The sequence below is a fragment of the Ochlerotatus camptorhynchus genome, unplaced genomic scaffold (assembly GCF_037179485.1).
Source record: "Ochlerotatus camptorhynchus isolate MF236.1 unplaced genomic scaffold, CSIRO-AGI_Acam_v1.1 ptg000574l, whole genome shotgun sequence".
Taxonomy (NCBI): domain Eukaryota; kingdom Metazoa; phylum Arthropoda; class Insecta; order Diptera; family Culicidae; genus Ochlerotatus; species Ochlerotatus camptorhynchus.
Genome location: NW_027041055.1, coordinates 1,135,866 through 1,158,459, shown reverse-complemented (window position 1 = coordinate 1,158,459; position 22,594 = coordinate 1,135,866). Strand labels below are relative to the sequence as shown.

Here is a 22,594-nt window from a genome sequence, read left to right as displayed (position 1 = left end):
ACTCTACGACCCCTCATAAATGTCTCGGGAATTTAGGAATTATGTTAGTAGGGAAGGTAAGCCATAGGATACACCCAGCAAGTGTTGCTGGCAAATGTATTTTTTTTTATAAATGTTGACATTGCTGTCCAGAGCGTCTGCTGGAAGATAAGGTTGCTGAAATAAAATGAATTCGCCATCATTGTCACACCCGAAGCTAATTAAAAGGAAGGAATTATGTGGTTTTATAATTTGTTTTTATTGGTTGAGGGGAAAACCCGCGGGAGTGAAAATAATTTTATTACCTCTTCTCCCTTAGGCCCAAAACCTCTATCATTGCTATCACTATGAGAATATATGCGTTTAATTGGAAATAGGAATAACTTTTCGGTCATCAAAACAAAATTTATTTTTTTCCGGATCGGTGCGAACGTTACTTTCGACGTAATGAAAATTTGATATATTTAAATATACCGTAAAACCCCATTAGTTTGAATAGCTAAAATCGCAATTGAGTTCTTTAGGGGTATTGAGGCAATTTCATATTCGTAATCTGCATGTCAAATGGAACCGAAATCCAGAATTTCATCAATTTTGGTGCATTGGAACTATTTTAAATAGATGCGATTACATTGAAAGAAGCACCCCTAGGTGGACTTTGTATGGGAGCGAGCTGTCAATTTGTAAATTTAGTGTCAAACAGTGAAGCTATTATTTTGTTTTAAATCTTGATTTAAAAATCAAGATGAACGCCTATGGGTTCGAAAAAAATATCGTTGTGGTCAGAAAACAAAATTCTTTCAAAATCGATACCCGATTTTTTTTTCAAAATTAAAGAACTTAATTCACTTTTTATTCACGTGGTCATACCAACTATTAATTTGTTTAGATGGAGACGCTTAACGTCAATTATCTGACTTAAAGTGGTCATTTTATACGATAGATGAGGAGATGAAAGTATAGAGTTGTTGATAGTTCCGTTATAGGTCCACCGTTGTATAATTGGCAATTCACCCGTGTACTGAATGGGAATTGTGGGTTCGAATCCCACCGGTACCCTTTGATTTTTTGGCAAATTTTCCCACACACACGTCTCTTACCGATGATATGTGCTTACCTCTCAGTATGTTCAAACTTTCTCAACAAAATTATGACTTCACTGTTTGACACTAGACTAACAAATTGACAGCTCGCTCCCATACAAAGTCCCACAGAGGGGCACTATGCTAGTTATTTTTGCTAATGTAGTCACACTTATTTAAAATAGTTCCAGTGCTCAAAAATATATTAAATTACCTCAATGCCCAATTTACCCGTTAATTACAATTGTTTCATTTTCTTTGATATTGCTTATTGCTTATCGCAGAAAATATCGGACTCAACATTCTCATTAACAGATTCGATCAATAAAGGCATTAACAAATATATTTTAACGTTCAAATCATTCCCTATTTTTTCCAGTTGTTTCCGATTTCCGATTAATTCCCGGTTCATTGACAACCTTGAAAATGGTTTACCATTTTCCATCCACACGTATTTTGTAGCTATTCAACGTTTCCAAACGGATCACACATCCAATTGGGAAGTTACGACTTTGATTCGACGCTGCTGTCCTCATTGGTTGCAAAAGTCCCAACGCAAATAAAAACAATAAACAAATCAGAGTCCGAGTATCAGCATAGTAAAAATTGTACCAGTTTCAACTAGAACCCCTCTAGATTGCTGATAACGCTAATCAAACTGGTAACGCTACCATACTGATCGGCTGTAAAAGCCACTCCGCAGAAACATCAAACAACGATGCACTTCTGGCTGATAAAAGCGTGAGCCACCGTTCTGGTAGCTTCTCCAGTGCGCCTCATTACTGTGCTGATAACAGCCAAACGCTGTCTTTATTGCAAAACTGCAACACGCTTTTCAAGATTATCAATTGCAGGCAAAATTTGCTACATTTTTCATTGAACAACTATTAAGTACGAATTTATCGTTATCAATCCAATAGATCAATCGAGTTCCAAAACAAAAGTTCTATTTTAAGGAATCCGGCGTAGATTAGTCAGTAAACAAAATTTTCTACTCACGTTCTAGACAGGTCAAACTTTCAATCTGTATTCCCAAATAGAAGAGCAGGTTACAATTACACTGTTTCATAATTCGTAAAATCTTAATCAGCTACAACACATCCTTAAATTCTAGTTTATTTGTTATCGTCCACCTGCGCCTGGGTTCAAGGGCATTTCCGTTCAACCTGGCTTTTGCCGGACTCTTCGTACTCCTGAGAGGAAATCCACATCTGCTGGAATGTTCCGATGCTGGCCAGAATTGATCCGCCGATCCAAGCACCGAACCGCCGTTCAACGGAACCGTTGGCCGAGATCATCTTCAACCGAGTATTGGATGGTGCCCGGTGCTGCAGATCCCTGTTCAAACGTTCCGGGAAGCCCGGCAGCAGAGTGTTTCCACCGGTAACAACGACCGATCCGTACAGGGAGAGGCGCACGTCGGCATCGCACATTCCAACGCTGGTAGAAGCCAACTGACCAGCTCCGAGCATCGTATGGTCGAACAAGCTCTCGGCCAGTTTGAATCGCTCCGGGCCGAAATCCTGATGGTAACCGTTGGGGAATTCGTAATGAACTGCCGGAATCTGAGCTGCGGCACGCTCGTCGTATGGCGCTTCCAGTACCTGCACTATGGTCATTTGGAAGTCCTGCAGGAGACCTTTCAGCATGTACTGCTGCCACGAGGAGGTCAGCTTTTCCGGCAGTTGACGTGGCGTAAATCGAGCATTGTCCCGCTCTTTAATTACGTCCTTGGCAGCGATCCCATAGACCGGAGTCAGATCGATATTCTGACCCTCGAGGTATTGACGGCATTGCAGCGAAAGGTAGTCGGCTCCCAGAGGGGATTTCACGACGGCTTGGCTGAGGACATATCCTTCCTACGAAAAAAGCAGTTAGATTACATACAATTGTTTCTACAATTTAGAATGCAAATCCGTCTTACATGAACTGGAACGGCGGAAGTATGAGTGGCACCACTGTCCACAACCAAAGCTGTGGCTCTCCCGTTAGCAAAAGCAGCCAGAACAGCATTCTTGACCAGGAAGAAAGCCGGTACACTGTATTTCTCAAACATCAGCTCCGTCAGCCTTTCCCTGTTATTCCGTACATTCCATGCCGCCTCGGAAAACAATACCGGATGGTACATCGATTCCGATTGGATCACTTTTGCATACGTGTAATCCAGCACCTTCTCGAACAGATCCCAATTGTCCACCATTCCGTCCTTCATGTACGTCTGAATCTCCATGTTCGGTCTTGGCACGCTGACGAACGTCGTATCAACGTAGTATTTATTGGCTGAAATTGAATGAAAAATCGTTTGAACCGAACCATTTACCTTCAACCCCACAACCGCAACTCACTGCTGGCGACATTGTTGTCCGCTTTCGATTCCAAATCCGAGTTCAGCGCAGCATCCGCCGGTCCGACACCGACGACAGACGGAATCTCCGCCTTCGGGGTATCTTCCTGGGCGTATCCAACGCGCAGCGAATGATGTCCGGGATCGAAGACCAGGGCGCCAATTTCATCACCACCGTACAGCATTCCACCGGCGCTCATCGTTGGGCAGTCGGATCTTCACTTTTCCACCGAGAATTAATGGTTTTTTACCAGAAAAATGTGCGAATTTTCCTCCGGCCAAACAAACACGAACCGGCGTCACTTTCGCTTGCACTTTTCACACGACGTTTTCAGCTTTTGACACTTCAACACCGGAGAAAAGACCTTTTCAACGAAAACAAAGCTCGATCATTTTGACAGCTGCTGCAGGGTTGGAGGAAAAGGGTTTTCGGTTGAGAAGCGTTTGCACTGAAAGAAAAATGTTAGCAAAAATTCAGAGGGGGCGACAGATTTTTGTTGCGATTACAATTATTTTTTTTCTGTGTGCATGTGTTGAATTGGGTTCTTCAAGGGTATTGAGGTAAATGCATATTCGTAATCAGCATTAAAAATGGAAAACCAAACCCAAAATTTCATCAATTTTTGTACATTGGAACTATTTTTAATAAGTACGATTACATTTGCAAAAATCACCTTATTAGCGTCCCTCGGTGTCACTTTGTATGGGAGCGAGCTGTCAGTTTGTCAGTTTAGTGTCAAATAGTGAAGTTATTATTTTGCTTTAAATCTTGATTTAAAAATCGAGATGAAAGTGTGTGGGTTCGAAAAAAATATGGTTGTGCTCAGAAAACGAAGCTCTTTCAGATGATATATAAAATCCTATATATTTTTCAAAATTAAAGAACCCAATTGGAAATACGAATACCTTTTCGATCATCAAGACAAAATTTTAATTTGCTCGAATCGATGCGAATGTTACTTTCGACATAATGAAAATTTGATCTTGAATTCCAAGGGCAATTTATATATTTTAACTATAGATACTATAGATTCCATAGATAAGCGGAGGAAAAGTCTAGATAGAGCTGGAACTAGGGCGTAACAGCTTTTGTAAACAATGGCTTCCCTCGATGATTTCTCGAAAGTCATCGCCCTCCCTTGCAAATCGACATCACCATCAAGTAGAGGAAGACTTCTCCTACCCGATGGATATGTTGTTTTGTGTAGGCGTGCCTTGAATTCCTACAAATCAACGAAAGAAGTCATTGTTTACAAAGACTGTTACGCCCTAATTCCAGCTATATCTAGAAGTATAATGTAGCCAAACGAACTGTCAGTTAGTGTAGCCAAACGAGCATGACGTCATCATGGTGTTGTTTGAGGGAGAAGTATTGTAATATTATGAGCAGAAAACGCGTTCCACACTCCACATTCCGATTTATTTCACGGACAACGGAAGAATGAAAGATAAAGCAAACCATTCTTCGATACATTGTTGTAAAGATTTGCTTTGCACTTCATTTTGAACTTTTACGCACGAAACAAAACAAATCTGCACAACGAAAAGCTCTATGATGGCATGAACTTTTTTCACGGATGCCAGTAAGATCATTTATTTTTCATGGTCGCCAAAACAACTTTTAATGCCTCCGCTTATCTATAGATACAACTAATCTATATCTATAGTAACTATAATTTTAACAACCACCATTTTAAGGATCACTTCCAAAATACCATAATACATAAGGTTAAAATTTTATCACCAATTATAAACAAAAGGAGAAGAATAAGAAGAACTTTACAAATATTTATGGAATTACTCGAATTACTGTTTAATTATCTTTAAAATTACCAAATTATTTTCCAATCAGTAGGAATTACTGAAATTGGGTTCTTTAAGGGTACTGAGGTAAATGCATATTCGTAATCAGCATTAAAAATGGAACCCAAACCCAAAATTTCATCAATTTTGGTACATTGGAACTATTTTAAATAAGTACGATTACATTTGCAAAAATCACCTTATTAGCGCCCCTCGGTGTCACTTTGTATGGGAGCGAGCTGTCAGTTTGTCAGTTTAGTATCAAATAGTGAAGCAGGTAGTGAAGTTATTATTTTGCTTTAAATCTTGATTTAAAAATCGAGATGAAAGTGTGTGGGTTCGAAAAAAAATATGGTTGTGCTCAGAAAACGAAGCTCTTTCAGATGATATATAAAATCCAATATATTTTTCAAAATTAAAGAACCCAATTAACCACTTTATTCGAGCACTTTAAATGACGTTTACTACCACTCGAACTTTGAAATAAAACATTATTTTGAGATTTTTTCTACTAGAACCACAAACGAAGTGACAGACGGAGCGGCTCGAAAACTTTGGTGACTAACCTGCTATTGCAATTTTTCAGTGTACCACATGGCAACACCACTACTACTGGATGGTACCACATGGCAACACTACTATTAGATTGAACTAGCATTTTCACCAAATGTACTAGAATGTTTTGGTTCTATCTCTTTCACTCTACTCAAAACTGAAATGCATAAAAAAATGACAAAATTATACGCACTCTTTGCACACTGTCAAAGAATCATTGTACACAAAATCAACTTTGTTCAAATCAAAACAAAAAAACTAACCCATCTGGTGGATGATGGCACAAGCTTCCAAGAAAATTCTATTACAGTGAACCACATTATTTAAATGGATTTCTTTGCCAGTTAGTCGTCTGTCACTTCGTTTGTGCTAGAACCTCGAGAAAAGTAGCCAACATTTGTGCGTTTCATGAAAAAATAGAAATAAGTTGGTCCTGTTTTGTGTAATCGCTGGTCACGCCAAAACTGCTTGACAAAGTGGTCAATTACCCATAAATTACCAAAAGTTATTTTTATTTCATTAAAATTAAGGAGTAATTCAATATTCACTATTTATTTTAATAATTTGTGGTAATTTTTGATTACCGATCACCTTACAAGCTTGGTGGAAATCCCTCGGCTAAAATCCAACATTTATATAAAAACTACTAGGGACAGTCTTATGGGGTTGTCGTAGGACTATGTGGTCTTATAGTACGTTCAGACTACAGAGTTATAACATGTTATAGCGCTATCTTGATGTTGGTTTCTGTGTTGCAATTATTTGACAACCGTTATAACATGTTATAACTCTCCAGTCTGTATTGCGTTTTAAATAATAAATCTTATTTGTTAACTGCAGCAGAAGCTTGTGTTTTGTGTAGGAATAGGAATTTGAGCGGGGTTCTTTCTGTTTATACTCTTTAATATGACGCGCTTGACATAGATGGCCCACAGCGGCTCACGAAGAGCTGCTGATTCCGATCAATAGCGGTACGGCTTCTTCCTCCTTCTATGGATGCTCATTTGGGCTGCAGCTCTTTGCTTGCAGGCAGCCTTTCGTTATGTACTGGAGAACACCACCACTCACCACGTGGTGATTCAATAAACACCATTTGGTAAGACCGGATGGAATTCAACTTTGACATCTGTGTTAGGGAAATCGCTTTTCACAGGCAATTGGGGATATTTATAATTATCATAGCAACAGTTGCACATCCGTGCAATTTTCAATTGTAATTTTTTGAAAAATGATAAAGTCTTAATTTTAACAGATTCGTAGAAAAAAATCCTATCGATTGGCGAATTAAGAATTAAAATCCATCATCTCAAGATCCAAATCCGATCACCCTCATGTCGCGGCCGACTTTGGTTTTTGAAATTCCACCCCCAATGTTGCCTTAAAGTACATGGTATGTTAGATTTAAACATATCTAGATCGAAGGGGGGCGACACATCTAAATTTCAATTCTAGATACTCAACAAATCTCACACTAGCGAATCAAACTTCGAAAAATCTTCTTTGATTTCTCGCATCTATTTGCATCGCGCATCATCTTTTTGCAGGAAATCTTCAAAATCGTCAACAATCTTCTTCATATCTATTCAGCGTGCACGCAGCTAACCACAGCAAACCAAAATTTTTCCTGCATCGTAGATAGAGTCGCCCCCCTCGATCTAGATAGAGCTGGAATTAGGCGTAACAGATTTGTAAACAATGCCTTGACTTTCAAGACATCATCAAAAGAAGTCATTGTTTACATCATTGTTAGCTTTATAATATGCAATACATCTGTAAAGTTTGTATGTGTTGTTCAAGTTTGTTATGGGCCATAAATTTATAGATCAGTTAAGAGGGTACTGTCAAATTTGTGAAATCCCATAGTGGAAACATTTGATGTCAGTCCCGTGTGTTAACTGCTCGAATGAAGTGGTTGATTCACCCTATCAGTGTACACTCAAAGATAAATTAAATCAAAAAAGCTTAAAAAGAATGTAGATTCCCGCTTCACCTTATTGAGTCCGAGCCATGATTACTTGGACAGCAGTCAAGCATGATTAAATTCGAAATAATCTATACAGTATTATATTTTACTGATATATAAACGAAAAATATTGAAATTCTATCAAAAATTATTAAATTAGAATCAAAAATGTTTAAAATTTATTTAAAAAAAATCTGCAATCTAATCAACCATGATTAAAATGGGATTAATATCAGATGCTTATTTTTTAGAAAGAGAGTACACTGAAGTCTTTTTTTACACGGTTTTTTTACGCGGTTTTTTTTACACGGTTATTTTTACACGGTTTTCCACGATTTACACGGTACGTTTTTAACGATTTCTCGACAACGATACAACCGTTTCAAGCTATAGGTAATTGAATGGCATACTTAGAAAAAAATCACAATTTTTGGTGTAAATACAGAAATTTTTAATATATGTCTGTATGGACCATATCATGCTTTAATTACAAATGGCATCAAAATCCGATTTTTTAAAAACATTTAAGCATGCGAAAAATCAAAATCTCGTAGGTTTTTTTTACACGGTTTTTTTTTTACACGGTACGTATCCCCCGTGTAAAAAAGACCTGAGTGTATTAACTGTTAAGCATTCGATATTATTAAACTGAGTTTAATGTCAAATTGATTAAATTTCAAGGAAAATGGGAATAGTTTAATTTATCAGTGTTATACTTTTACGAATTTGAGCAAACGGGACTCAAATATGGGTTGATTCATTTGCCGTGCATTGAACATCATTTTTTCTGTATTGCGTGTTGCATCCGCAACAACATTTGTACAGTTTAATCTTTAATCTACTAACATTTGTAGCCATCCACAATTTATTTTTCAAGTAGTAACCGGAGCTTAACTTTTTGAATTATTGTTCAAAAAAGTTGACAGGCAAAATGATGGAATTGCGTGAGTATTTCAGAATTGTTGAATAATATATCCGTAATTTCCGACTGAAATGATAAAGCTTCATTCGGCAGTCCCCTCCGATGACCCTTGCGAGGGTTCCGCCCGCCTTCGGAAGGCCATAGACAAGGAACTGTTCATTTCCCGCTGCAAGAACCGGCTGAAAGGTGTAAGGGTTCCTATGAACTTCCGGTTAATCATTAGCATCCTTATCCATTTCCGGAAATATTCCAGAAAAAGAAACTGCAAAAGTACCTCCCGGAGCGCTCCAGCTTTCTGTACGAATTCCTGGGAAGGCACGGAGGAAATCTGAATCTCCGCACCAATATTTACAAGGACTTTCTGGGTGAAACGGATCGAAGTGAGGAGCTCAAGAACAAGGTCATCAGTTCGATGATTCCGGACGAGGTGCTGTGTAGTGCCCGAGATTACCGGCCGAGGAAGTTTATGACCGCAATGATGTTTGCCGATGTTTCAGGTTAGTCTTTTATTGATCCTCTCGCCGGTACAAACGGTTCACAAACTGGACGATATCGCGGTACAAAACTTCCGGGAGCTGCATGGCGACGAAATGGCCTCCGTCGTCGTAGTGATTGGTTTGGATTAAGTTGCAGAAGTGGTCACTTAGCGCCCAGTTGGTTTGCTGGACCAGTTCATGGCGGAACTTGGCACATGCCGCGGGGACTTGCATTGGAATGCGATCAAAATCGCGGGATATCTCTTTGATGTTGAAAGCTTCGGCATACAGCCTCTGGGAGGTGGTGATGGAATCGGTTAGGTAGTAGATCATGATGTTGTCCAGGAGTTCATCGAGGGTGAAGAACTTTTCGAGACCACCGTCCGGGAGATCTCGGTATTGTGGGTTGGTCCATGTGGAGAATTTTTCCAAAATGTAGGCAGCAAGACCGACTGGGTTTCCCGTGAGGGCGGTTCCGATTGTGTCTGGTTTCGTTGCTTGTATATGCATGTAACCCGTTTCCGTCAGAAGTAGTTTCATTCGGTCCAAATATGGGTAATAAAAGTCGACGTATTTATCTTCCACGACGAATGAGGGAGCGATTCCACCGATAACGTTCTTCACCGATCCGATCGGGGCACTGTTAACGCACATCGTCAGGTGAACGCCTAAAATTGAAAACCAAAATGATAAGTTATCGCATCCAAGGGCGAGATAACAACATGCTTAAATCACCGAGAACTTCATCCTGGAAGAAAGTAGCTATCAGATTTCCAACTATGGAACCCCAATCACCACCTTGCACGTAGTACTTTTTGAACCCGAGACGAGCCATTAAATTTCGCATGATGACGGCGATTTTGGCAGGACTGAGTCCCTGCTTAGATGCACCCTCACTAAATCCGTAACCCGGCAAGCTCGGCACAATTACTTCAAATACGTACTCCTTATCGTCGCTTCGCGTGACCAGCTTTGGAATCAGCTCGTAAAATTCACGTACAGATCCGGGCCAACCATGCAACATCAATAGTGGAACAATTCGCTTCGGGTTCCGTACCTCCGTCTTGACATGCAGGAAATGTATGTCCAAACCTTGGATTTGGGTTTTGAATTGAGGGAATTTATTCAGATATTCCTGGCGTTCATTCCATCGTCCGAGGTAATCCGTTCTCCAATAGTCCAGAATCTCTCGTAGCCGTTTGCTGTTGAATCCATATTGGAAGGCTGCACCTTCCAATGGTTCTGCCAGATTTGGTACATCCTCCAGTTTGCTCTTTAATTTTCCAATCACTTCCTCGCCATAGGCTAACTTAAATGGGTTGACTATGACGTTTTCTTTATAATTCTTAGCATCTCCTGGTCCCCAGTATTCACCAAAGTCGATATCCGGAACCTGTGCCGGGGCAGATAAATCAAAGTAGACCTTGACCAGCACGGCCACTAGCAACGTGAGTGCCACGGAAACAAAACGCCCGGCGAATCCCATGGCGCCGATAACGATGTTGTTCGTACCGAATTCTACTTACAAATGGTTTGCGAGCGAGAGAAGCAGCTTTAGTGTCGGTCGATGCTTATAATCTCTTTAACAAAAAAAAAAGCCGGTTCATAAAATTGATAAGCTCCATAAATGGAAAGTGAAAGAAGAATCCATACATTCAGGTTGTTGTTACCTAGCTACATATAGGGGAATTTACGTATTCTCGTCAATCTAAGCAGCGTCTGAATTTCTATTAGCGATTTCTCAGCGTCACACACATACATGACAGGTTTGTTTGTTAACATTTATCTACTGCTTGCTGTTCTACCTATTCCAATCGACAGAATTGATCAAAACGGGTTGAACATGTTTTTACAAAGCTCCAAACTTCTCAGGTGAGTGTGACTATTGTCGGCAGTCTCTTTTTCTTCGGCACCCTTACCATTTGAACTGCGTGTTAACCAGCTGTTCTATTATCGGCAACTCAAAATCAGCCGTATTTTGTAGTGTGCAGAGGTGGCAACAGTACATTTTTTGAAAAACCATCGTCCAGAGCGAAACTAAACAGCCAGCACACGGGCGACCGTTTATAACTACATTCCAAGCGAACAGCGGAGATAGAGAATAAATAAAATCTCGCAGCCTGATTTTTCCAAACAGTTTATTGTAATGAAATTTTAGCTGCAGGCTTGCGTGTGACAGTAAATTACCAACTCCCTTATTTGCGCATAATTTTGACATCAATGGTAATGAGTGGTCAGTCTTCATTCTTATCTTTTAATTCCATGCAATAAACATCAAATAAATGCAGTAATTAGCCAGAAATCAGCAAAATTCTACAATTTTGTGTGTCGTCACAATGGTTATCGCAAAAAGTATCAAATGTTAAGGAAAAAATGTTATACTCCAGGACTCGTGCCACCACTGGTAGTGTGTATATTTCAATTAAAGAAAAATATGACATAACAGGATTGCACAGTCGTAAAAATGTAATCAGATTGAAGCTGAAAAGGTAAGGAATCGGCTTAATACATTCAGCGAAGAGTTTTGATGGGAAAATACAGTGAAATTAACATTTCAATTTCGGTTGCCGAAAACAGTCAATGGGTGCCGAAGCCATAATTTACCCTACCTACCTATGTGCCATTTTTTTTTCGTGATGGGTGATAAAGCAGTATCTAGAATTGGTTCTGTCTGGGAGTCTCCTGAGGATAGCCTAGTCAGTAAAGACGCTTGGCCGGTATACACGAGTCAAATAATGAAATCTTGATGCATTTATGTTGCATGATTTGTTAATTTATAAGAATAATGGAATGATGAAGACAAAGAACTAAGTATATTTCATAGGGCTAGTTAAGCAGAAAAACTTCTCAAATAAGAATTGCAGGGGATTGCATCAAATTAAATTAAGAATATCATTTTGTTAGTATAGCATATCTTTCATTAGTTGAGAAATAATTTCAGTTCGTTGAAAATAGGAATAAATTTTACAGATTTGTTTAACTCTACTTATTCTACTACGTATAATCAAATGATTTGCCATGTGAAAAATTTTGATATTGAGAAAAAGACTGTCGAAGTGATTGGAGATGAACTAGCCTACGGCTAAAAATTTTCCTAATTAATGCCTTAAACAAAATTCGAAGTGATGAAACACATACGGTACAGTCAACTCTCAACAACTCGGTGTTCAATAACTCGGTATCGAGTAAATATTAAAAACTAGAGATGGTCTAGTATAAAGAGCTGGCCAGACTGAGCAGTGATAACATAATGTTCTAACGGTTGTCAAATAATTGCTACACAGAAACCACCATAAAGATAGCGCTTGGGAACCTAGTTTGACTTCCAGGGAAATTATTTGTACAAAATCCAGGCAAAACATATATTTTTGGAGTTGGTTGGAAATGCTATCTAACATGGAAGCTTTAGTGCGCCGGTCCCCGGTTCATGAGTTGATGGTTCGATAGGTAGGGTCCAGGTGTGGCAGCTGCCTTCCTGGCGTCGGTAGCATTGGTGCTCAGCACGGAAAATAAGATCGACGGAAAACAAACCAAAGGAAAAAAAACATGAAGCTTTAATGTGATAATTTATTAGCTAGAGAAATGTCTAAAGAGGGTACGTTGATAGTTCCGCTAAAGTACGACAGTATGAACTAGTACTCTCGCATTAATGGCCCTTCGTTCATTTTCAACTTCTATTCAATTTTCATACTGCCGTACTCTAGGGGAACTTTCAACCTCCTCTCTTACACCTACCGAATCTTCTAAAGGAAACCGGTAGACACTTCTGAGACAATCTGTGAGAAATTGCAGGGCGAAGATAGAAGAAAGTTGAAAGAAATTTCTCGAAGTCAGAAGGCACATGCTGCACATTTAGAAATGTTTTCCGTGAGAAGCCCGGTTAAAATGTGAAAATAATTTCCACTTCCAGCGGTCGCCAGTAGGACTTCTGAGGGTAATCTTAAGATACTATTGATATGGAATGTTTATGAAACTTCCGTTGAACGATGGAGATATTGGAACAAACTTCCATGCAAAGTCGGACGAAATCTCCTAGAGAAATCTTACACGCAGGCAAAAGAACGTAAGAATTCCATTAGAAACACTTATCAATTTTTGCCATAATAAATGAGTGTGAATTTCATTGATTTGCCTTATGAAAAATAATGTTGACAACAAAATAACAAATCGGAGCAGACTGGGACCGATAAATGGACGTTGAGGTTAGGGAGCTCGTCTTTAAACGCTTGGGAGAATGAAATGGTTAAAGGCGTATAAGAGAGCTACCTCATGTTACCCGAAAATCATTCATAAGTCACGCTTATGAAATTCATATATCCAGAACAACATGTGAAAAGGGCATACAAGCTCTTTGTAAACAAACCTTCTTATGCCGTTTTCTCGCCACCCATATGACACCAACGCAAACCTTTAACATCACCGAGTAGGGGACACTTTCCCCTTCCCGATGATATTGCTGGTTTGCGTGGGCAACCCTCGGTTGATGAGAAAAGGGCCTACAAAGGTTTGTTTACAAAAAGCTTGTATGCCCTTTTCACATGTTGTTCTGGATATGTTGTTCACAAGTCGAGCCTTATGAAATTCTTAGGTCTATTAGCCTCAGAGTATGAATCCTTCCGAAGAAGCTGGTTGAAATCTTCAAGAGGAAGTTGGAAGAAACTTCCAGAAAATGTTCACTCATAAAATAAATGACATAACCAGTGGAAAATATCCATGTGAATTTCACATAACTTTCATGTGGTCCTATAATTGGAAATTGAACCACTAAATCACATGAACGTTATGTGTCCACTGAAATCTATATGATATCTCATATAGAATTTCTTACGCTATGTGATATTCAGATAACAACCATTATTTTTGTGCGTTCCTAATAGAAACTTAGTGAAAACTTTCCAAATCATTTTCCAGGAGAAATCTTAGCGATGCTCAAATTTTAATAAATAACTACCGATAATTATAACTGGTTACTGGATAAACCTATTTCCCGATTCCCGAGAAGAGTGTTCAGCTATTTTCCGATTCCTGGGTTGCCAGGGAAATGGAAACACTAACACCACCACATCACCAAAAACATCAAAGACATTACACTTTAGCCATTGATCCCTAGATAGCAAAAGAAGCCAAGCAGACCCTGGACAAGAGCCATGGTCCATTTGCAAAATAAAAGCATTTTAAGATTGCACCTACGTATACCTCACCGTGTAAAATTTTGAAACCATCGTTCTTCTATTCTCCACGAGTGCCAACTTTGATTTGGCAATTGTTTGATCATAATTTAATGAAAAATAGGTTTGGGAAATGGATGTAATGTCGGCCTAAATGCCCCTAATTTGGGCCCATACATAAATTCAGCAATCGATTAAATGACGCGTTCATCTAGATAAAATTGATAAAAAATAGTAGATTTTTAGCGATGGGCCCAATCTTAGATTCGTAGGCCAACATCAGAGCCATTACCCCTATTAGACTACTATGTTCGAGACTATTAGCGAATTCGTTTATTATTCAGTTCCAACCTGGATCGGGTATCAAGATTGGGTCTGCTTGTTTTCTGACAAACGTCAGTTTGCTTGTTTGTTTTTAAAACCTACACTGTACACAAACAACATCCTCTGATCGAATGAAACCTCAGACCATTCAAAACAAAACACCGAAATCGCTTTTTCGAATGATAGCTGCAACCGGATGATGGTTGTTTTAAAATCAGATGATTTTCCTCTCGAATACGGGATGAAACTTGTTATGACAAGGGATAGGGCTTTCAGTTGAAATGCGTAATGCTCTCTGCAGAATGACTGTCATACTTAATGGAAATGCATATTGCCCCATAACGCAAATCATTCAAAACGATGATGTAAATAATTCTATCGAACGTCATTTGCTGATCTGAGCTGACAAACGAGGTGGAAGCATATGCATCGCTATCAGAGCTGTTACGAAAAAAGGTAAAGGATGAAAACCAATGTTTGCCTAATTCGTGGTGGAGGAGGTTTTCTCCACCACGAATTTTTTTTGTAACCATAATGGAATGGCTTATTATGGCTATTCAGTATGGAATTGTAGATAATCAAATTATAAATCTAATTAAAAGCACTTGCATGTCACACTATTCTTAAATGTTTGTCCTCTGAGTGCCGTATGTTTTATAGCTAATTTTCAAACGAAAATCATCCTGTATTTGGATGACAGTCATATGGTTGTTCATCATCTGACGACGAATTCAACCATAAGAAAATCATCCGAAATTCGAATGCATATTGTTAAAGGGCTCGAGCAATGCAATAATCATTCGAAGTATTGCGGATGTTTTGGTTCAGTGTAGCTCAGGTTGAGGTTAACACTGACAAAAAGTTCGGTTTCGCACTGGGTTGGAACTGGTGTTAACCCCGATAATAAACGAATTCGCTATATATTAATAAGGCTGTCCACGAGACAGTTGCGATCAGCTGACTTACTGGCAGTATATTCTCATATGAATTTCTGCTTTGTTTATGTTTCCATTCAGCACCATTAGCACCAGATCACTCACACACTCTAGATTTCTAGCTGTCAGTTCCACTGAGAAACGTCTCTTGGATCACCTTATTTTTGAGTAAATATGAGTAACATAAATTTACTCAGTGCAAATATATTAACTCTGAGTACAGTTCCCTAATGAAAATACGAGGGGCAATTCACTGCTCTCAAAAATGAATCGAAAATACGTGAATGAAAAAAATACACAAAAATTCATCATAACTCGTCATTACTCAAAAAAATGCAAAAAAATACAAAATTCGGAAAAAAAATACACAAATATTCGACGAATAATAAAAATACACGATAATTCGCCATTTGCACGAAAAATTCGAAATATGTACAATCAAAATGCTGAATTCGGACAAAATGCGTAAATTTATTATTTTATATTTTAATCCGAGCTCGAATCACAAAACAATGCATTAATGAGTAGGATTTCACCCATTTTTAAGAAAAGTGCTTTAAATCGTTTATTAAATAAAAAAACATTAATGAGTAGTTGTGACCCAAATATAAGTAACGAAGGCGTAACAGACTTGGTAATAGATGCTTATTTATGCGTAATGAGCGAGGTAAGGGGCTGTTCATGAACTACGGGGGGGAGGGGTTAGTTGGCAATTATCCACGGCCCATACACATTTTTAATGTTTTGTATGGACAATTGTCAACGTAGGTGGGCTCAAGAATCCCAAAAATCTGTCTACGTAACTAATGTCAAGCCCCTAATGAGTTTATGAGTTAAACCTATTTTCTTTAAATTGGGTGAAATTCTACTCATCAGTGGGTATTTCAAAGTTAGTGTGTGCTGTGCATTTGTCAAACAAAACGTCAACATTGGCGTCTTGCAGTGAAACTTTTCCATGCTTTCGCCACCTACATTTCGAAGTGAGAACTACTAGAAGGAGGATAGTTTCCAAATTCTTCAAGTAAAACAGACGATTTTTGGGGTAAATCGGTACATAAAGAAAAACTAATAATTTCCCGTGGAAACTTTTGCTTGAATCGTGTAAGAAAATGTGTTTGCAAACTAACTGTTATTATTTCGGTATGGATCGGAGATGTTTTCATGGAAAATTATGCATAACAAATTTGCACCCACAGGGAGAGGTTACCTCCTGCGCAGCGGCATTTTTCGGAAAATGGTGAATATGTGCGATTTCCACTAGGATGAAAGTGGAAATTAAGTGAATTTACTTAGGAAAGGTTGTATCATGCTGGTGGTAATGGAGATAGGTTGTATAGGACGCCAAAATTCAATAAATGTTCATTTTGGCCTTTTGTTAGCAAACATATTGATGCTCACAATTTTCGACGGAAAACGCAACGGAACTTGCTTTACTCAACACGCACCATACTATAAAATGGAGCAAGATGGTCTTCAAAGTGATAGCAAGATGACAAATCATCTCTATTTTGAGTAATTGAGCAATTTACTTCTGTTTACATCATATTTACGATGCAGCATTGTTGGAGCCGCGAAATGAAATGAATATATCTTATGAAAGTTCAACTGGAAAAGTCAAAGTTGCACATCAGTCTGATCGTAAAAACGTTTTCTTCTGCAATTCGAATGTTATATTGGAAGAATTTTACACAGGCTTGATGAAAATTATGATTTAACGCTAATTTTCACGAATTTTATATGCAGTCTGTCAACATTATCATCATCATGCAGTGGCGACATCTGCGTTGAGCTTTTACGGCAATCTTCCAATTGTGAGTTTGATCCGTTTGATTATCGGTTCGAGTGGTAAACATAAACACTGAATTGACAGAATACACTTATAACTGATTTTCAATACATTAATGCATAAAAATACACTTTTATTTTTCTAATACACAGAAAATTACATATATTCAAAAAGTGCAAAATAATACATTAATACGCAAAATACACGTTTATTCGATAAAAAATACTTCAATACGTTCATCAATACGTTGGCCTGTATCGAAAATACACAAGTGAATCGCCCCTCGTGAAAATAACCATAAAAGAGAGCTTAACGACGTGTTCGTGGTATCATCCAAACCATTTGTGGGATAGTTTACCCGTCCGGAGTACAGTTCGTTTATGGTATTTGTTTATTAGGGTTGTATTGCCCCTTGCGATGGCCCCTTCAATATCGAGTTGAAGAGAGTTAACTGTGTATAACATCGCGATTACTTTTGCTTCGCAAAAAAGTTCTAAGAGCTACAATTTATTCAGATGTCCATAAAGTTTTCTGCAATTTTGGCGGCTAGTTGGTTAAGTCGAGGGGCACGCAATACAAAGAACCGGTGCGTTGAAGTTAAAATACAATCAAAAGTACTTAAAGTAATTAATGCGTTTTGAAGTATTTAAAGTTATTAAAATTATTTCTCCGTAATTAATGTATTAAAAAGTTTTGAAAATGTAATTCCCTCCCCTTGGCTAGTTTTTAACCTGGACGTTGGTACACACAAAAAACAAAAATTGTATCTTTAAAAATTTTAATATAAATTTTCTCGAATTTGGTAGTTTCAACTACGAATATTTTCAAAATGAATTGTTCTTCTTTGGTTTGAAAGTTTTTCTTTCACTATCGACATGTTATTTTAAAAGTTCATACTTTTAAAACAAAAATTATACAACTTTCAGAATCACCTCTTGAAAAGCTCATTTTCATGGTCCAAAAATCCAATAGGGCATATAGTATGAGAATCAAACCGCAGAAAATCCCTCCCCTTGGCTAGTTTTTGCACCTTGCTGTTGGTGGGCGGGCTTAATTTCATGCTAGTGGAGTGTTGGAGATGGTGGGTTTATGGTCGGCGTTGCTGGCTCATGCCGAGATAGAATGGCGTCATGGGCAGGCAATGGGGATTACTAAGCTTCCCCTCTCTGATAAACCACTGCATGAGAGAACCAAAGATCTAGTCTAGCAGTGATAGTATCACACTTGTTACTCCTTCAATTGAGAGCCGCGTCGTAGTACGCTTACGTATAGGCACTGACGTTGGGTGTGATACTGGTGGGTTTTGCCGCAAATCACTCTTATTTTATTTATTTTTACGCAGATAAATTCATTTGGGTTTGCAAGGGAATTATACTATTGAAATATTTCAGAAAGTGCCCAACAGTGCTCCTTCTATTTGCGTGACAAGCTTTCATTGTTGTTTTCATTGAAGTATTACTCAGGAAACAATGTTAAACATCATTTTTGTACATGGTATTGTAACTAATCTTATATGTGCTTCATTTTGATTTGGGATAAGTGTTTGAACTATGGCTCGGGATTTCCACTGTGGTGTGCTTCTATTGTGACATACCCATATGTATTTTTGTGGTGCCACATAGTGAAAGCGTGAGAGCGTAGTTGGAACATTTACCCTATACAATATACAATTTAAAATTAGCTTGGAAACTAACTTCAAAGTGAAGCATTTTAGTCACTTGAAGGTGTCATCTGGGACGAACAAAGATATAATTAATATATGTAAAAGCCAGAAGTACTTGAAACACGTTAAATTGTAGTTTAAAAGCATAGGTTATGATTGTGTAGGTAGATTAGAGATTTCAGTTATTTATTAAATAAACTTCAATTATAGAATTCAGAAAGTTAATTAACATAAGAGATAGGACGCGGGGGGTCCGCTTAGGAAGGCGACTAGCCTATGAAGTTGTATAATAAATCTTCCTATTTAGTGTATTTGTTAATTACAGACAATGTCAATAGCGAAAGTCATATCTTCAACCAGGCGCTTACGAACAAGTGAAGTTTTAGTAAAGATGTGTTAAATATGTTGATAGGTTTGAAATAAGAATTAGGATTGTTGTGCTTTAGGTAAGGTATGATGTGTCAACAAAACCCTTTTGAGCAAATTTTCAGACATCAAAGTGATTGAGTGATTTATTGAAAGACATTGCGTTGCGAAATTTGACAAGTCATACATCTAACATAGAAGTAGTAGCAGTGTCGCATAATCTTATCACAATTGCTGCAAATAGTGCTGAAGGGGCCGGCAGGGCTGAATACGGATCAAAACTAACATAACTACTAACACTAAAATGATCCCGGAACTAACACTTATTCATTGCACTTTTAGTTATATATTATTTTTATTTTTCTACTAAGTCATCTATGCTTCTTTCTATTGTTTGGATCAAGTACAACTAATACTAATCTACCTTTATGTATGTTTTACTCCCTTTTAACCCATTATCTTTATGAATGGCGAATCATATGACGTGAGACACGTACAAGCTGGAACTCAAAGAATTACTTCGAACAGGATGTCAAACAAATTCAGGACCAATCCAAATGAGACCAGAAACCAACAATGCATCGGGGCGTTATATACTCGGAGAGGTATTTGATAAATAATCAAAAAGTGGTAAGTGAAAATCAGAGCCAAGGATCATGAGAGGTAATTGTCAATAATTCATTAATTAGTAGAAATCTCGATAACTTTTTCAAGGGAGCGTATCGGCTTTTGTAGGCGGTGCGTTTGGTCGTCGATTTGGCTTAACTGGTGGCTCGCCCATGCGGGCTGGCACTAAATTTTCCTCTACCTGCTGGTGGTGTTGATAAGCGTGTGCGAGCTGCCGGTTGCGCTGGATCGACGATCGGATGCATTGTTTGCAGAAGCTGGTGCTTCCCTTTGAAAAAGTAATCGAGAAATAACCATATTATCCTGTAATTGATATTACTATTTTTACATATCAATGAAATTAGTCATGACAGAGTAACAGATGGGGAAGGACAATAGACACAAGTTGACACAATAAACAAGACAAGTGGGGGTTAATACACAAGACAAAATGACAAAATAAGTGACGACAGAAGACAAGACTGGGACAAAATCAACCTAAAAAAAAAGAAAGAATGCGCAATTATATTATCAAAACTATTTGGATCAGCACAAAAACAACAGTGACCAAATGGGCACCATAGCCTAGGAACGTCTGTGTGTTGATTTAAAATAGAGGCTCATAGAAGCAAAATTTATCAATAAAAGGGGTCCAGTGTAGAGTTTAAGCAAGTTGCTGCCACTAGATCACTACAAAAAAAAAAAAAAAGAATCAAACCGCAGAAAATCAATCGTGCATCGTGCAGTTCCAGGAACCGATTCCGGTACCGGAGGCAATGAGAAAGAGTAAAGTTTTTGCAGAAGGTAAGATTGCAACAACTATCTAGATATTTCGAGAGTGGTTTTGAAAAACTAAATGATTATTTTCCAGATCGCCAGCATATTTGGACGTTAGAGCACACTGCAGAGATTTTCGGTGGCTATCAATAGAGTTTGCAATGTATCGCTGGAGGGATTACAAATTCCGTTCATTTCTATAGGATACTGGTAAGATTTAGTCGCACCAGGTGTCGCTGCTTATCGTCGGCCAACAGTATAAATAAGATGCACTTTCGTTCGACCAAGTCCACTGCATGTTGGAGCCCCGCGTCTACGAGAAAACCTTCACCAAAGCCATCCGCCAAAGAAAACATCCCTGATATTAACAACCGTGATGTGAATGAAAAATAAAATATATGTATATTAACAAAATATTTAAATAAATATAAATATTGGTTATGTTTCCTTTCATAAAAGCAATTAAATTAAAAATAATTCGTATTTGAGATGAAAACTTATACTAATTGCTGTGAAATAGCCTTCTTTTGAAACAAAACTTTTCCAACGTCAATCTAAAAGTATTTGGTTTTTAGTTTGACAGTTCTACAATTCGATTTGAAAGTTTAAACTTTTAAAATTAATAATATGCTAAACTTTCGTTTTGACAGTTGGCTAACTTTCATTTTGAAAGTTAGATACTTTCTACCAAAAAGAACCAATGCATACTTTCAATTCTATCAACGGTTTTTTTTTAATTTTATCAATGATTATTTTTTGTGTGGGCGGGCCTAATCTTATGCTTCATAGTGGTACGTTGGAGACGGCTGGTTTAGGTCCGGCATCGTTGGCACATGCCGTGACAGAATAGCGTCATGAGCATGCGATGAGGATTACTGAGCTTCCCCTCTCTGATGAACCATTGCATAAGAGAACCAAAGTTCTAGTCTGAAGTGTCAGTATCACACTTGTTACTCCTTTATTTGAAAGCCGCGTTGTAGACGTATAGGCACTGACGTTGGGTGCGATACTGGCGGGTTTTGCCGCAAATCACTCTTATTTTATTTATTTTTACGCAGATAGATTTATTTGGGTTTGCAAGGGAATTATACTATTGAAATATTTCAGAAAGTGCCCAACCGTGCTCCTTCTATTTGCGTGACAAGCTTTCATTGTTGTTTTCATTGAAGCATTACTCAAGGAACAATATTAAACACCACCATGGTATTGTAACTAATCTTATATATGCTTCATTTTGGTTTGGGATAAGTGTTTAAACTATGGCTCGGGATTTCCACTGTGGCGTGCTTCTATTGTGACATATACATACGTAATTTTGTGGGACGACATAGTGGAAACGTGTGAGTGTGGTTGGAGCATACACATTATATAATTTAAAAATCAGCTAGGAAACTAATTGCAAAGTGAAGCATTTTAGTCACTTGAAGGTGTCACCTGGGTCGATCTAAGCTATAATAAATATAGATCAAAGTCAAAATTACTTGAAACACGTTAAATTTTAGATTACATAGCAGTTTAGGTACTTAATAAAGCATGAGTTATGATTGACGAGGCTCGGTAGCTCAGTGGTTACCGTTTCTGCTTACTGAGCAGAAGGTCGGGAGTTCAATCCCAGGCCCGTCCCCTTCCTTGCAATTTTTCACTTTGCCTTATTCTATACCCACTATATTTTAATGAAAACAAATTCTTCTTTAACACCGATCGCATCACTTACCACAGTGTGGGTCCTGATCTAAAAATAGAAATTGGATGAGTGCGCACGCGTGTGTGTGTGTGTGTGTGTTTTTGTGTATTATAATCGCTCTACCAAAAACGATCCCTGCGTGTGCGTGTGCAACCTTTCCC

General features: G+C 38.2%; 3 protein-coding genes across 3 annotated transcripts in view; 1 reads left to right on the top strand and 2 right to left on the bottom strand.

Moving 5' to 3' along the window:
- Positions 1 to 2,048: 2,048 nt before the first annotated feature.
- Bap55 (Brahma associated protein 55kD) lies at positions 2,049 to 3,719 on the bottom strand. The gene is made up of 3 exons (XM_065236769.1): positions 3,407 to 3,719; positions 2,986 to 3,341; positions 2,049 to 2,920 (listed from the first exon to the last, which is right to left on the bottom strand). The coding sequence occupies exons 1-3, from the start codon at positions 3,603 to 3,605 to the stop codon at positions 2,207 to 2,209; spliced, it is 1,269 nt and encodes a 422-aa protein (XP_065092841.1). The 5' UTR covers positions 3,606 to 3,719; the 3' UTR covers positions 2,049 to 2,206.
- Positions 3,720 to 8,719: 5,000 nt separating this feature from the next.
- Positions 8,720 to 22,594, top strand: part of LOC135713641 (adenylate cyclase type 10-like) — a 70,609-nt gene continuing 56,734 nt past the window's right edge. Inside the window, exons 1-2 of the mRNA XM_065236784.1 lie at positions 8,720 to 8,836; positions 8,902 to 9,145. Coding sequence (XP_065092856.1) covers positions 8,720 to 8,836; positions 8,902 to 9,145 — 361 coding nt within the window. The remainder of the gene's footprint in view (positions 8,837 to 8,901; positions 9,146 to 22,594) is intronic.
- On the bottom strand, positions 9,140 to 10,650 carry LOC135713620 (juvenile hormone epoxide hydrolase-like). The gene is made up of 2 exons (XM_065236760.1): positions 9,860 to 10,650; positions 9,140 to 9,792 (listed from the first exon to the last, which is right to left on the bottom strand). The coding sequence occupies exons 1-2, from the start codon at positions 10,608 to 10,610 to the stop codon at positions 9,155 to 9,157; spliced, it is 1,389 nt and encodes a 462-aa protein (XP_065092832.1). The 5' UTR covers positions 10,611 to 10,650; the 3' UTR covers positions 9,140 to 9,154.